The sequence below is a fragment of the Cajanus cajan genome, chromosome 8 (genome assembly GCF_000230855.2).
Source record: "Cajanus cajan strain Asha chromosome 8, NIPB_CcT2T_4, whole genome shotgun sequence".
NCBI lineage: Eukaryota > Viridiplantae > Streptophyta > Magnoliopsida > Fabales > Fabaceae > Cajanus > Cajanus cajan.
The window spans coordinates 8993832-9010214 of record NC_138524.1 but is presented as its reverse complement, the minus strand read 5'-3'; the positions used below and the strand labels follow the sequence as shown (position 1 = coordinate 9010214).

Sequence of the window (16383 nt, the reverse complement as noted above, 5' to 3'; positions counted from 1 at the left end):
TAAAAGTCAATAATTTTCCATTCATATTAATTTATGATGCGTAAAAACTCTGTATAAACTTAATTATTAGGTTGTGAGAATACTATTTGCCAAAAGTAAATGACAAGACAGAAGGTTTGATAAAGGACGACATTAGAGCTTTAATTTCAACGGAGGGAAAAATCAAGTTAGTCAATAATAATAGTGGCCAAGAAAAATATAACAACCCAGCTAGAATGATGAAATGAAAGTGATAATATTGTTCACATACATATATATTATTTTAATAGCCTCAATGTGGGGAGGAAAAATATAAAAACAGAAGAACAAAATGTGGATTAGATCTGATCTTGTGGAATTAATAATTAGTAAGAAAAGCAGCTCTGACAAAGATGTATATATAAAACCAAATATATATTTGATTAATTAACGTGCTAATTAAGGTGTGGAAGTGCATATTAAAGGTACTAGTTGTGTAGGGGCAAGTACAATGGAAGCAGCTTGGCATTGCTTATAGCCAAAGTCACACAGAAAACTGGTTAGTAAGTAAACCTAACACTCACGAAAAAGACAACTGGTTCGTTGCAACTAAGCAAGCATGCACCATCTCCATTTTACACTATATACAACAAACTAAAACTATATATGCCTTCTTAAAACTTTGCTTTTATTTCATAATTCCTATATTCTCGACTCCATTGATCAATAATAGTTTATCACAGTACAAGTATACTGTGATTAATTCAAGCAAATTCTATTTATAATAATGTTAAAAGGTTTTGAGTTCTGAAATTGTTATTTTGAAATGGACTTTATCTAATCATTAGTCTTACTCAAAATTATGTGAATGAATAATTAATCATATATAACAGAATACTTAATGTTCTCGGTTGTCTGAGAATTAAGCAACCGGCTTTGACGGCAAAATTCTAATATACTCAAGACAACAGGCCAACAGCGGCTAAAACAATAATAAAAATTAAATAAATGCATACATAAAGTGTTATCTATATTATTAAAAAGGAATTACTTCTAATAATTTATGTTATTAAAATATTGATACATATAATTAATCCATTAAAAAATAAATAAATACGATAACCATATTATTACTTGAAACAGATTTTTCTCACCGAATGAAAGGAAAAAGTGAATTAACATAATTTATTTCCTGTATCAATGGAATTTAAAAAAAAAATTAATTGATTAATAGGATGTCACTTTTCTTTTCTTTTCTTTTCTTTTTTACGTAAGTCTACATGTATCATTAATGAGAGACAATTTTTCTTGAAGTAGATATGAACAATAAAATAATCCCTTTAAATTTAATAAGATGATACTAGATTTTCTTATTTTTAGTAGCGACATCCGAGAAATCAGATGATAGGGATTGATATCTCAATTTAACCATCGATTAAACAAGTGCATAAAGCATGAACATAATTGGGTTGATCCGATAGAATCAAGCCACTTAAATTGTTCAAGTATTGTAAAAGATCTTTATAGGTGAATATGTCATGACACATTAATTGAGATGCATGCATTGAGATTGTTCATATGCTTGGTTGAGAATGTGTTGAATGGCATTGGTGTGGTGAGATATGAATGTTCCTACATAATTGAATTACTAACTGTTGCAAGGTTATTAATGTCATGATGATGAGGTGATTTGTATTGTTGAATTGTTGTGAACCATGAGGTGCTTTATTTTTTTGCTCACCTGTTGGTGTTGGTGTTGGTGATTAGTATAGTTGTCTTTGATTTTTATACTATATATGTTATATCTTTTGAATTTATTTCATACATGTTTTCTTAATGGTTGAACTACAATAATCATGAATTTCATGAGAGTAAGGTAAGATTAGTTAGAGGTGGGTTGAGGCGTTGTAAAATCATATTGGTGGATGACTTGTCACAATTTCTTTTGAAAAATCACTCTTATTTAATCAATTGTATAGGTATTGTTTGACCGACAATCTAAGATTACTTTTATAGGTTTTATATCATATAGTTAATGATACAATTTTTATCATATGTATGCATATATCTTTATGAAACCATAAACTATTTGTATATTACTCTTAGGTAGTGATAGTTTTTTTGTGCTAATTTTGATCCATAAGTGTAGTAATCACTACGAATCATTATAATAATTTTCTTTTTTTTTATAATTTTCATCATTAAAAATTAGTAAGAAAAGAGATATTTTATGCTTTTATTGAAAAAGGAACCTAATTATGATTTCTTATAGTTAATTAAGAGTATAATTGTCTTTAAAAAGTGAAAATTAAAGTAGAAGATATCTATTATGTATATAATTATAAATATAAAATTATAAAATTAAACAATTGCATTTGAAATCAATAGCTAAAATCTAATGGCTTGACATCTGCTCAACCATTGTGGTAACAATCTATATAATAGAAAATTCCATGTTTCACTTTTAAAGGATGAAAAAAAATCTTCAAACCAGTCATAGTTATAAATTTGTATATGAGATTAGTATGTGATGAAGTAATATGATAGATAACTGTGGTAAAAAAAAAAAAAAAAAAAAAAAAAACGCGGAGGACATCTGAAAGTCATAATTAAGGATTGGAGAGAATTAAGTGATAGTACTAAGTTGAGATGTTACGTGGGAGTGGGAGTGGCACTCAATTGAGTGGAGGAGTGAAGACAAGAGAAGTCACGGGTGGCCAAATTCCATGAACGACAGTGACTCACTGCCTACTCCTTCCTTCACTTCACTTCTCTTAGCGCATTTCCGGTGAGATTGTTTATAAGCAATTCTCTCTATCACATTATGTACATCAGCTCTTTTTTATTTTATGAGTTACTTAAATTTTAGCACTAAAACTTCTACAAGCAACTTTGTTAAAATTTAGGCAATTCATAAAATAAAAAAGAGCTGATGTGACATGATGTAGCACAAAAAATTACTTATAAGCAACTCCACTATAAATGTTCTTATACACAATTCTTTCACCCTTTAACCCCATGCATGCTTGGCTCGTGACAAACCCTTAACTGCAACATGCAAAACCCTTACCCAACCAAAATTTATTATATGTTGCTTTTACCAAAAACACAAGTTGCTCTGAGCCACGTGCCTTAATTTCATATATTTGCTCGCTCTACATATAAGATGTTAATCAACCTCAGGCCACAAAATCCCCACGTGGCACCTATATGTTCTTACTCCATACACTCAACATATGGATCCATTTATTAAATTTAGGTAAAAGGATAGACTGCGATTTAACCAATTAATCTGTGGCTCAACTAATTTTGAAATTAAAATACCACCCAAAATGTAACCATCAAGTGACTCCATACAACGATGTTACTTGTATACTTAATTTTGCCCCCCTCTATCATTATACACGGTCATGATTAGTTCATCTCACTGTTTACGTTTTATTTATTATGCCCATTTTCTGTGTGTGCATTCATAGTATGATTGGTGTGACCTTGCATGATTTTTTTTAAAAGATAAAACTTACACGAAATTGAAGTTGTTGTTTAGTATGAGCAAGTTAGTGATTGTAAAACTCTACAAACATCACTAATCTAGAGTAAATTGGAATCACTGGTAGAGTGTAGCCTGCCAAATACCTACCTAATTGCAAGTTGCTTCCATTCTAAGTCCTACCGCTAACTAGAAAAGGTAGTCACTAGCAAAGTAGTGATGACTCATAATTAATATTGGGGAAAGACTTTGAATAAACTTTCCAAGGCCACATGATTTCACTTTGCTAACAGAGACGTTCTTACGCAATATAATTGATAGGTCTTCTTTAGCATGAAAATTTATACGACATGCATCGTTTGGTAAAATTGCGCTAACTCTTCATATTTTACATATTTAGCGTTTTAAAAGTTATGGAAACTCCAGTAACAATTTTTCATCTCAGTATTTTTTTTTTTACAGCAAATTTTTCATCTCAACGTTAAACAATGATACAACGATATGATAAATAATTTATCCATCATCATGATGTATGCAGTATGAACAGATAAGCATACCTCGTATATATACATTCTACATACACCTCGTTACCAGTCTGATTTCATCAAGGAGGCCAACGTGGCAAAGCCTCTTGCTCCAAATTTAGAAAATTTCAATTGTTTGTAGACCATCAAAAGACAGTACCTATCATTCCATGTTTATTGGGGGCAGATAAGTTTAAGTATGTAAATCCTGCAGACAATAGTTAGACGAACACCCGTATTCGTTAGCATGTGAAATTTTCTTCATCTCTTCTGATAGTGGAGGACTGTTTGTTCTTCACATGATAAGACTTAAGAGAACCATTTTAGAGGCAAGCAAGTTCCTATCTTTATTTGTATTATTTTTTTTGGGACTATTTGTTCTTCACCTGTTACGAGAACCATTTTACAAGGCAAGCAAGTTCCTATCTTTATTTGTATTATTTTTTTGTTATGGGCTTAACAAGAGGCTTACAAAGCCCCATCTACTATTGGATAGCTTTCCAGCACGTAAGATATCAATCCTAACACATTTCACTCGAGTTATCTTGTCATGGACCAAAAATAGTCACTCTCATCTAAGTAACCTTGAAAGAAAAATCCAAACCTACACCCAACACATACACTTAACTGTTTCGATGATGGAAAAATCCTGCACATCCACTGAATACATGAACATTCAGTGCATGCTTGAAGCAGCAATGTGCTGGTTCAAAATCATGTTCTACCCCTGGGTTCAAAGCAAAGCAACAAAGAATTGCCTTTTTTTCATGGTGACACCATGATTTATGATTTTGATTGGAGGAATCAATTCTCTATGTTTTTCCAAACACGCTATTAGAGTCCCTTGCAGCATAGTTCAATGAAGAGATAACAGGGACATGAGCAAAATGGGCTGGATTTGATCCCAGGCATTCCCAAAAAAGTCCCACATCTCAGGACCAAAAAAAATTAGAAACAAGTACAGTTGTTGCATTTGCACCATTAATATAGAATATCAACAAAGGTTCTTTCTCAAGCAGGCAACAAGGACTGCAGAAATCAATTTTATTGGGGAATAAACACCTGACCGCATGATGAATTTTATTGGGGAGTACACACCCGACCGCATGATGAATCTCCGGTAAAGGACTAACATGTTTTCACGATTCATTTGCACACTCATCTTTAGAAAGACATTATGCTTTACGGTTTACATTGGTAACTGAAGAAAGCTAACAACAGTGTCATCATGCTTTACAGAATAGGGCAACCGAAGAAATAAAACATAACATCAGATATAATAACACGGCTGCTACAAAAACATTCGCTGCACTAATTATGCTGGAGTCAAACCAACCACACCTGAAAACATGCAAGCACAATTCACATTATCATAGAGGACAAACATAAAGTTTATAATATAAATATATTGGGGTATAAACATTAAAAAGATAGCAGACATATAAATCAGCTATAGATTTTGAAAATTAGAGTAATGGATAAGATTGACAAGTTCGCCCTGACCAGAAATACCCACCCTGGACGTGGCTGGTTTAAACCTTCATCTAATTAAAAATTATGCTAGCTAAGTTACTAACAAGGTTGTCAAACTCGAGAGTCTACACAAACTCGTGGAGCTCTGGTAGACTCGACTCGTAGACTCGACTCGTAGACTCGTAAGAGTCTACCTAATATTAAAATATATTAAAAAACATGAACGCACACAATATGATATCACTATTTCAACATTCTAAGTCTAAAATAAGTCAAATAACAACAATAAAATGTCATAATACAAATCTTAACCATACATAAACAACCAAAAGTCGAAAACACATAAGTCCACAAATCAAAAACATAAAACAAGATCTAAATTAATCAATCAAAGTCCAATCCTCCAACAAATGCATGTGCATCATCATCATCTTCATTTTCTTCAAGCTCATCCTCTTCATCTGATGATAAGGGTTCTTCAATATTCACATCATCAAAGACCAAATCCTCAAGGTCATTTAAAGTTGGATTGGTTGAATCTCCAACTAGTTCAACATTTCCACCATCATCCACATTTTCATTTTCATCCCTAAGTGGTGGTTGGACATCCTCTCCATTAAAAATAGCATCTCCTTCCTCAGTTATCCACTCATCATCAGAATGAAGTTCATCAAAAGGAATAACAAGATTTCTTTTCACTTGTTTACTCTTTAGCTTCAAGTTATACATCACATAAACCAAATCATTCATCTTCCTTTGGTGCAAGCGATTTCTTCTCTTTGTATGAACCTAGAAAATAGAACACAAAAACCAAAATTTCAAGATTACCTATAAGGCTAAAACTCTAATTTCTAAACATTAAAAATTAACAACTAAAAACAAAGACATTAATTCAATTACCATTTCAAATGAACTCCAGTTACGCTCACATCCAGAAGAGCTACAAGTTAAGCTTAGTACACGGATTGCAAACTTCTTTAACTCTGGACATCCATCCCCATAGAAGTCCCACCATTCTGCAGGAAGCATAATCTTCCTACTAGCCACTGCAGTATCAAGACCAAACAACCCTCTAGCATAATGAAATTCAGCAAGTTGCGTACCAATCTTGCTCCTCTCATTCAAGTCACTCACCAACCTTGTCATACAATTGTATAACCCTTGTTTAACCTCAACATCATCATCTCTAAAATTAGGGTCATAATGGAAATGGGGATTGAGGTAATATGCAGCTGCATGTAAGGGTCTATGGAGTTGTTTATCCCACCTTTCATCAATAATATTCCATACAGGTTCATAACTATAAATATGAAATAAATGCAAGTTAGGAATATTGCCATTATCATATACTAGAAACATCAGTACATAACTATACTAATTTACTAAATAAGATCATTAAATTTCAATAGAAATATAGTTTAGAACTAAGAAAAGTTTACCTTTTCTTAACATTGCCGAAGTTGATTTTTATCTTTTCCTTGGCACAATCCATCCCATCATATATAAAACCCATGGCAGGTTTTTCATCAGAATCCACCAAGCGAAGGACAGTCATAAGAGGAACAACGGCTTTGAGACATATGATTATGTTCTTCCATAGACGACTATCTAAAGCCATGCCTTCCACCTTTCTTCCCTCCGGTGTAGAGGAAAACTTACTTGATTTCCACTCATTTGAACTAAACATACACATCAATGATGCTTTATTATCATTGAGACAAGATAGAGTTAAATAAGCAGTAGCAAATCTAGTTATACCAGGCCTAACCAAGTCCCTCCCCTTAGTGAACTTCTTCAACATGCTAATGAGCATTGTTCTAGAGTATATGTAGGTGGTAATCTTTCTTCCTTTCTTGATAGTCACTTCATGAACCTTTAGCTTCTTCTCAAAATCCTCAAAAATCAAATCAATACAGTGAGCAGCACATGGAGTCCAATACAAATTCTTCCGTGTCTGCATTAACATTTCACCTGCTGCCTTGTAATTTGCAGCATTGTCTGTCACAACTTGGACAACATTCTCTTCTCCTACATAATTGACAACATCATCCAACATTTTAAAAACTTTATCAGCTGTTTTAGAGATGTCAGATGTGTCTAATGAATATAGGAAGACTGTCCCCTTAGGACTATTGATCAAAAAGTTACAAATTGATCGCCTCTTCTTATCTGTCCATCCATCAGACATGATTGAACAACCAGTCCTCTTCCATTCCTTCTTAAACTCTTCAAGCATTGAATCAGTTTCAATCACAGCTTGTTTCAAAAGCTTCTCCCTCACATCATGATAAGAAGGGGGTTTATAACCAATTCCATATCTCCCAATCATCTCACACATCTTTATAAACTCTACATTTTTAATGGAATTGAAGGGAATGGCACTTGTGTAAAAATACCTTGCAACTTGTTGATCAACTTGGTCCTTGTAGTCTTTTTTCATCATTTGGTTTAATGTTATTTGAACTCCAGAACCACCAACTCCTTTTCCTTTTGTCAAAGCCCTCATCTCCATCTCTTTCTCTATGTCATCTTCCTCATCAATATCAACCAATCTCTTTTTCCTCATTGATGTCTCTTTAGCCTCCGCAACAATTTTCATCATTAGAATTTTAACTTCTTCCGGTACCATTGCACATGGTTCAGAATCTTCTCTAGTACCAGCAAGGTGACGCTTAAATCTAAAAATCCCCCCACTGATAGTTTTTGTGCAATAGTTGCACTTCACCTTTTTTCCATTGCCTAGAACATCTGTCCCATGCTTCCAACCCATGTCAGTCCTATTTCCAGGGGCATTTTTCCTTCCTCTGGAAGAAGAAACTGCATTGCTTGAAGACTTTGAGCCACCACCGGTTTCAGACATCTTGCAATTATAGGAGTAACCGAGTAAGAGACTAAGTATATGAAAATTGTGAATAACACCAACAAGATGCAGCAGAGAAGTAACACTCACGAGTCACGACGCTGGAAGAGTGGAAGCTGCAATGATGGAAAGCGATTTTGGCGGCGGCAGAGATGCGGCGGAGATGCGGCAGAGATGCGGCGGAGGGAGACTCGCGTCCGTCCCAGCAAGATGCGGCGCCGTTCGTAGCGGCGGAGAGGAGCCCTCGTAGTGGCTGAGACGCTCGCGGTTCGTAGAGGGGCGATTAGAGTTTAGCTGCGGAGGGAGACTCGCGTCCGTCCCAGCAAGATGCGTTCCGTTCGTAGCTGCGGCGGAGATGGCTGTTTAGGGTTTAGCTGCGGAGGGAGACTCAGAAACGTGCAAATGGTGGAGCAGCTCGCGCGCGCAGGGAAGAAACATTTTTTCACTTACTGACCTAGGCAAAACGACGTCGTTTTTGGGCCATTTAGGGGTCAAAAAAAAAAAAGCCACCAGACTCGTGGACTCGGGCTAGACTCGCGATTCTGACCGAGTCTACCCGAGTCTACCCGAGTCTACCCGAGTCTACCCAAAAACGATTCTACAAGCGAGTTAACCCGTTTTGCTCCCCTAGACTCGTAAACTCGTCCGATTCTACGAGTTGACTCGCGAGTTTGACAACCATGGTTACTAATAAAGGCAATTATATTAACTTGTGTTCTCTAGTTTAAAAATTACTAGTAATATTTTCGGTTAATATGAAATAATAGATTAATTTTACAATTGTGGTTAACTAATGCATAAATACATAATTTAAAATAATCATGAGTGAGGGGCAGGGTAAGGTTTTATTTATTTATTTTTTTTGCGAGGCAAGTTAAGGTTTTAATCCCTAAAGGGGCCATGCACGGTTGGCTTATGAAAAACCTGTCCTTGCAGTCTACCCACCCCACTGCCAAGCCAAGCATTGAATGGGATGAACAATGCCCTTAAAATGATAATCAACACCAAGTGTTCCTAGAGCTTGTCTGTAAATCATTCAAGTTCGGCTTTTACTTATTAAAAACAGTTCGTGAAGAAATTGCTGTACCTTTTACCAAGAACAAAAATTGATCGTGATGTTATAGGAAAAGTCCAGCTTAGAACATTGAAGCAGAGAGTAAACCAAAACCAAATGACATAATCAAGTTGGAATGGGTGAATAGATGGATATGAAAAGGATAGAACTGATCTAATTTATATTATTTTCATACCGCATGCTAATCTTCCACCAGCATTTCCAGTTGTCAAACTAAGTTCATGCCCACCTGCAAAAGTAAAAGCAAATGCTGTGATAAGACCAAAGTAAAAAAAAACTCCAGTTATGATTAATACATCATTATACACAAGACTACGATTGCAATGTGAGATATAAAATGCCAAGAAGATGAACAGCTAATTTCATTTTCATGTCTTTCCTCACATGATAAGTACATATCTATTACTGGTTGCTTAGGTAATACAAGTGCCTAAGCTTGTGACAGTAATTTTGTCCACAGCACAGGATCCAAAGGCAAATATAAAAAAATATGGTAAAATGAAATAGCTAACCCTTTCCAAGGTCATCCTCAAGCTCATGAACCACCAAGGCTCTTCCAACTACTGAATTGGGGCCAGAGAGTGGTATCTGCATGTTTGGTGCCAGACAATATGATTAGCTACCTTCAAAATGGAATAATATAGCTCAAAATGGTTTAGAATTAAGACCCTCAGGCATAAGAATCATGAATAGATAAATATGCATCAAAAGAACAACTATTATGTTAAAAACTTAGAATAAGTAAAAAAGAGCACCTGATTATCCACAATTGTAGTCTCTGCAACCCCTGTATCTCAAAACAAATGACAAAAGGATACATAAGCAGTTCATAGTAGAGGAAGACGTACAAGAAAAGGAAGAAGTAATACCATCTGCATTAGCAATTATGTTTCCCAGGTCACCCGCATGACGGACTTCATCCTCAGGAGCACCATGTGTCAAGTTATTAGGATTAAAATGTGCTCCTAAATATGTCATTCAAGAGACAAACCCTCATAACTTACTCAATTGAACTGAACCACGGCAAGAAAACAGGGAAGCGAAAATTGAAACCAAGGTTCAGATGCCTTACCCGTTGAGATACACCCATTTGTGGTATCACCGTACTCATGCTGCAAAAATAATTGATAAAGGGATTTAAAAAAAGAAATGATGAACACATGACATAAGAAGGGAAGCAAACACTCACTAGGTGAAAACCATGAAGCCCTGGGGTAAGGCCAGTAATGCGAACAGTAACTTTTGTTGGGCCTACTCACAACACACAGAAACAGGTAGTTAGTCAGCATACAAGAAGTAGCAACTGACAATCAGACACTACGAAATGTTAATTATAAACATACATTCATTTTCTCTTTCATACCCTTTCTATACTATTTTCCTTTCCTACTCATCTATTCACATCTCTTATCACATCTTTATTTTTTCTCTCTTCCCTCCACCTATCACTCCAAATTGAGAAAGATTTCCAGGAAATGATGAAGAGGGGCAGGCAGGGGGCATTGGCCCCCCCTTCCTTGAGACTTCCCCTGTATATATACTTCTATGTTGGTTAGGGTAAAATTATGTAGAACCTGCTTGTTAAAGCAATGATTAAGGTTAATTAATGTAAAATTGGGTAAAACTAGCTGTGTCTGTTATTATTACAGCCATGATTAAGGCTAACTAGTGTGAAATTACATAAACTAATTGTGTCTATTGTTATTTCTGCAATTGTTAAGATTAGTTAGTATAGAAATATGTAAAAGTATTCGTATCTATTACTATTACAACAATGGCTAAGGCTACTATCATTAAAAATAAAAATTAGGTTCAACTTTATGTATACAACCTGTAAATATTTTTTGGAAATTATTATTTGTTAAATATTTAAGCAATTAAAAAATCCCCCCTCCCCCCAAATTGATTACTGAATCTTTAATTGATTTAGAATCCGTCCTTTAAATGATTACTCGATCTTTTATTGATTACCGGATCCATCCATGGGGAGGACGCTTAACAATTTCCGTCATATTTCATACTTCAATTTTCTACAACACTAGCACTACCTTTTCTTCCTATATCTCTTCATCATGTCAACCATCATGTTATCACACAACACTCCCTTAAATCTTCTTCTTTCTCTCATTATTGTAGAAATTAAGAAATTATAAAACTACAATCTCAAGCGATAAGGTAGCAGTTCTGTTGTAGGAGACCATAATGTACTAATTTCCTTTCTTCAACTTCAATGCCTAAACATATCTACCAAACACCAGCAAAAATCTAACCAGTCTCATATTATTGAAGTATATCAAGTAGAAGGACTTAACTCATAATTTCATTAGAAAGCAAGCATAGAATTGTTACCGAAAAGAGGAACACAGTAAACAGTATTAGTTCCATTTGGCACCACTGCATTCATTTCGATTTTAATGTGTTAATGGTAAGAAGAGAGGAGGAGAGGACGAACCATCGTCTTCCTGGATGAGAGTGGCGACGCCTTCGACGGCGGAGTTACCCTTGAGGACGGCGACGGCCTTCTTGGCGGCGGCGAGGACGGTGAGCGGCTTGGAGCGCGAGATGGTTAGGGATTGGGGAGAGAACTTAACGGAGACGCCGGTGAAGGAGGAGCGGAGAAGCGAGTTAGGACGGAACGGCGAGGGTGAAACGACGGCGTTGGCCGCCATTGGTAGTTGCATTGTAACGGAGAGAGAAAGGGATAGAGGGTGAGGTTGAGGTGTTTGTGATAATGCAACAAAGAATGTGTGTGTGTGTGAAGTGAATCTGTGGTTGGTTGGTTGGTGCTTAATACAAATTATATAATCCTCTCCATCTCCAGACTCACTCACTCTCCACACTCTACACTCTACACTCTACACCTTTCGCTTCTTTTAACCTCACTCACTTGTTATTTCTCAACACTGTAAAAGCAATTTACTTTGTCAATATATAACTATTAACCTCACAAATAATAAAAAACTATTTCTTTTACAGCTTAAAATTTATCAGAATAAATCTTTGCTCTCCCAACGTTTATGAGAGAAAAAAAAAAAAATATATATATATATATGGGCCAAGTGATAAAAAATAAATTTCTTTTACAAGGAAGTAATGTTAATAATTAATAGCCACGAAGTTCATCGTACTATGATTAATTAATTTTAGACATCGAATGCATGAGTGTCGTGTTGGGTGAAAAAATAAATTACAAAATATTAATTCTTTAATGTATTATAAGAAAAAAAAAATGAATTTTAATGTATTGAATAAAAAAATTAGTTATTTGTATTAAATTCTATTAATTTTATAATATTTTTTAAAATTTTCCTTGTTATAAATATAAAAGAAAATATAATGTAATTGAAAAGTTAAACATTAAAGACGAGATATTTTAAGAAAAATATCATTAAATCAAATAAAAATGATTAAAATTTATTTATATTTAAAAAAAATGTATTTACTTTTCTTATAATAAAAAATAGAGACCAACACTAGTAAACATAATGTTTTATTTTTGATATATTTTAAATAAATAATATAATATTATATATATTTAAATAACAAATTTTAAAATCAGAAAAAATTGAATTGAACCAAATCGTAAAAGATTAGTTTGTCTTAAATTTCATAATCCATTTAAAACAAATCGCACTTAATTAATTTTTTTTTTTTTTTAAAGTTCAGGTAACTTTTAATAGTTGTGCTCTATCAATCATTAGATATCAATCATCGGTATATTTTTTTACTTATTTATTATTAAAAAAATTATTAATTTATTATAAATGATAACATGTGATATAATAGTATAAAATTGTGCGCCACGGGTGCATCATCTATTTTTTCAAATTCATTTATGTTATATAAATGGTAAATTCGTCTTTCATTTTGGACCAGCACAGGGTGATCTAGTGATAAATGTTGTTTAGGATAGTCAAAATCATAATTCTCACTTTTCTTTTAAGCACTCATTGACTTTAGCATGAGAATGTTTATACAAGTAATAACCATAATGTTAACCATTTTCTTAATGATTAATTCTTCAATATATTAATATCTATTCAAACGACTAACACATTTTTCATTATTTTATATTGTTATTGCTTGAAATATTAAATATTAAAATATCAATTGAATTACTTCCCATTTTACAATAATTTAACTACCATTGAACCAATAAAGCATGAATTAGTACTTTCATCCCTTCAATTACTGATCTAGTTTTTTTATTTAAAAAAAATGGTATCGACGTCATCGATCATTTTTTTTTAAGAATTCTTGCTATAAAAAAATAAACTAATAGAAAGTTAGTCAAATATAATTTTGCCTTTAAAATTTTATGATAAATCTTGCAGTACTGACGTAGATTGTCACATCAATTAAGATGGCAACATTTTTTTATACTCATGGGATAACAATTTATATACAAAGTCTTACGAAATGTGAAATTAATATTGCAATTTTAGGAACTGCTGAGATAAACAGAGGCGTCAATTGTTAATATAAACATGTGGACAAGTTGGATTCATCTTTGTACACATACTATTGCTATTGGTTCTCAAAAATTAATACGGCTACCATATGATAATAATGGCTCAAACTCAAAAATGAAGAGTCATGTCAATGTTCCTAGTTAACCAGCACCTATATTACAGATTTTCATGTTTCTCTCATCATAGTTGCTCTAATGCAGCCTTAATTACAGCATAAAGTTTATAAATTGAAAGAGTCAAGCATAAGAAAAGGTGTGAACTCAAAGCCTTGGTTCACAAAAGCTTCAGTCAACCATAGCTTCAAGTTGTAAAGGTTAATTTCTGGTTCACGACCTTTAGCCTGCTTTCAACACATCATTGACAAAATCAGTAATTAAATATCACGAACAAAAATAAAATAAAGCTTAATTGTATTTTTCATTAGTATGATTTTACATTTTTTTCATTCAATTTTTAAAATTATGTACATTTTATCACTCATTAATTAATCATTTGATATCATAAATCATGATTATTAATATATGACATATTGATAATATAATATGACATGTTAGTTAATAATATGACTTATTATAATGCATCATCATCTATATATTACATTATCAATTCATATCAAGATTTAACATGTCATATAAACAATTAATATATTACATCACCAAATTCCAAACAAGATTGTAAAATGGTAAAAAGTGAGTAGCAAAACTACAATTAAGCCTAAAATAAAAGAGTAGATAAGTAAACAAACTATGCGAGGATAACTTACATTCAATGAAAATGTAAGTAGAAAACTGTCAGAAACTGTGGCCATGTTTGAATTCTGAACATTGAATGCTGTTAGAGACTCAAGAGACCTGTACAATGATGCAGCCACCCCTTCTCCTTTGTTGCAAACTATTTTTACATAAAACCCTTTTTCATCCACTTGAAACATGTCCATCTACAAAGAAATATTCACAGATGTTAAAATAGAGGTGGCAGAGACCAACTAAAAGTTGTTTATGGGGTTAACAAAATTTTAATTTGTCCAAAAACCTGGTTTATCTTCTTGGATATTGCACGAATGTTGTTGATGAATTGAACCTTCATGGGGTTTTCAATGGATCCTTGATAACTTTTTGACACCATTAAGGATGTTTCAAGTCCTTGAACCTCAGCCTTCAGCATCTTGGCTTGTGCTTGAAGCTCGTGCATATATGAAACAGCATCTCCAATGATAGATGCCTTATCCATCTGCCCATATAATTAATTATATTAGTATATCACTTATATTTAACTTTCAAATGTATATCATGTAAATGGTTGGAGTAGATACATAACACTTAAGTTCGATCTTCGTTGCGGTGTAATTAATCATGTCAGAATTAATTAACTTATGAATAAGCAATCAATCAAGTTTGTTTTGTATGAAATTTTCTCAACTATGAATAACCATTTGTAATGTTACAATTTTGCAGTAGGGAACAAACCTACCTTAGTTATGTTGGGAACCAAAGATCGCAATGCATAAAGCTTCTCCTTCATTCGGTTTCTTCTCCTCCTCTCAGAAACCAAAGTTTTGGACCTATCAGGTTTTGGTCTTGGCTTAGTATTATCATTCTTAATTTCTGTTGTGGTGGTTGTTGTTGCAGAAGAATCCCCCATGTTATCTTCTTCTTCTCCTTCTTTGGCTTCCCCATCAAAACAAGAGAAGGAGCTCAATGTAGAGCTTGGATCATAAACATTCACAGAATCACTATTGCACTGATCAGGTGGGATTGGAGCGTGTGACATGAATGAGTTATCATTGAATGCTTCATTGATAAGCTCAGAATTGAAGTTATTACAAATAGCATCGTTGTTTTCCCAACGAATCAAATTGATAAACTTATCTAAGTTGGGATCTTCGACAAATTCATTAATTTGCACCAGAGTCTCTTGATGAAAATCCATTGTGTCCATGGTTGACACTTGGTGAGAGACATAGTATGATTGTAATATATAGACGTTTGACACATGGCATGGCTAACCATATAAAATATGATTATTTGGCATGATACAAACGTAGAGAAAGCTTGCAATGTTCTTATTGGTTTTCATGAATGATCCTTGATAAGAGTGAAATGTCCATGATAAATAAAAATCGGAAACAAACACAGCATTGATAGAATAAATAAATAAATTAACGTTGCAACAGCCTGTAGTCGATTTGACTTACTACTTTTAGTTGAAATGGCATTAATATATAGAGAGATAATGCGAGTACAATATATAAAACCAAGTTCAGGAAATGTTAGAGGCAGTTGTGTACGTAGTTACAGATTTCATTTTCATATCACGCTGGTTAGCATAACATTGACATTTGTTTAAGAGTTAATCATCTTTATACAATGTAAAAAAATTTATATTAGCAACTAATCATATTTTTTAAAATTGCTTATTTTATTATTATTTTATTAAATAGGCAACTGACATGTCATTATTAAAAGATATAATTGGTTGCTAGTATAAAAAAATTTTACACTGACAATGTATAGGTGATTAACTCTTTGTTT

At 33.4% G+C, this 16383-nt stretch overlaps 3 protein-coding genes across 5 annotated transcripts; all 3 read right to left on the bottom strand.

Moving 5' to 3' along the window:
- Nucleotides 1-4920: 4920 nt before the first annotated feature.
- LOC109798794 (superoxide dismutase [Cu-Zn], chloroplastic) lies at nucleotides 4921-12221 on the bottom strand. Its single transcript, XM_020359192.3, has 8 exons — nucleotides 11833-12221; nucleotides 10570-10631; nucleotides 10453-10492; nucleotides 10250-10345; nucleotides 10136-10167; nucleotides 9893-9968; nucleotides 9556-9609; nucleotides 4921-5313 (listed from the first exon to the last, which is right to left on the bottom strand). The coding sequence occupies exons 1-8, from the start codon at nucleotides 12059-12061 to the stop codon at nucleotides 5288-5290; spliced, it is 615 nt and encodes a 204-aa protein (XP_020214781.1). The 5' UTR covers nucleotides 12062-12221; the 3' UTR covers nucleotides 4921-5287.
- Nucleotides 5668-9549, bottom strand: LOC145950843 (uncharacterized). Of its 2 annotated transcripts, XM_083062662.1 has the most exons (4): nucleotides 8396-9549; nucleotides 6885-8305; nucleotides 6346-6745; nucleotides 5668-6234 (listed from the first exon to the last, which is right to left on the bottom strand). In XM_083062662.1, exons 2-4 carry the CDS (start codon nucleotides 8303-8305, stop codon nucleotides 5830-5832), a joined length of 2226 nt encoding a protein of 741 aa, XP_082918788.1. In that variant the 5' UTR covers nucleotides 8396-9549; the 3' UTR covers nucleotides 5668-5829. The 2 variants fall into 2 exon arrangements, with proteins under 2 accessions (XP_082918788.1, XP_082918787.1); XM_083062661.1 differs by having other exon boundaries at nucleotides 6885-9549.
- A 1571-nt stretch (nucleotides 12222-13792) lies between the features above and the next one.
- On the bottom strand, nucleotides 13793-16018 carry LOC109799292 (transcription factor FER-LIKE IRON DEFICIENCY-INDUCED TRANSCRIPTION FACTOR). 2 transcript variants are annotated; one of them, XM_083062663.1, is made up of 4 exons: nucleotides 15323-16018; nucleotides 14885-15082; nucleotides 14616-14789; nucleotides 13793-14195 (listed from the first exon to the last, which is right to left on the bottom strand). In XM_083062663.1, exons 1-4 carry the CDS (start codon nucleotides 15788-15790, stop codon nucleotides 14073-14075), a joined length of 963 nt encoding a protein of 320 aa, XP_082918789.1. In that variant the 5' UTR covers nucleotides 15791-16018; the 3' UTR covers nucleotides 13793-14072. The 2 variants fall into 2 exon arrangements, with proteins under 2 accessions (XP_082918789.1, XP_020215425.1); XM_020359836.3 differs by having other exon boundaries at nucleotides 13793-14192; nucleotides 15323-16000.
- Between the last annotated feature and the right edge of the window lie 365 nt (nucleotides 16019-16383).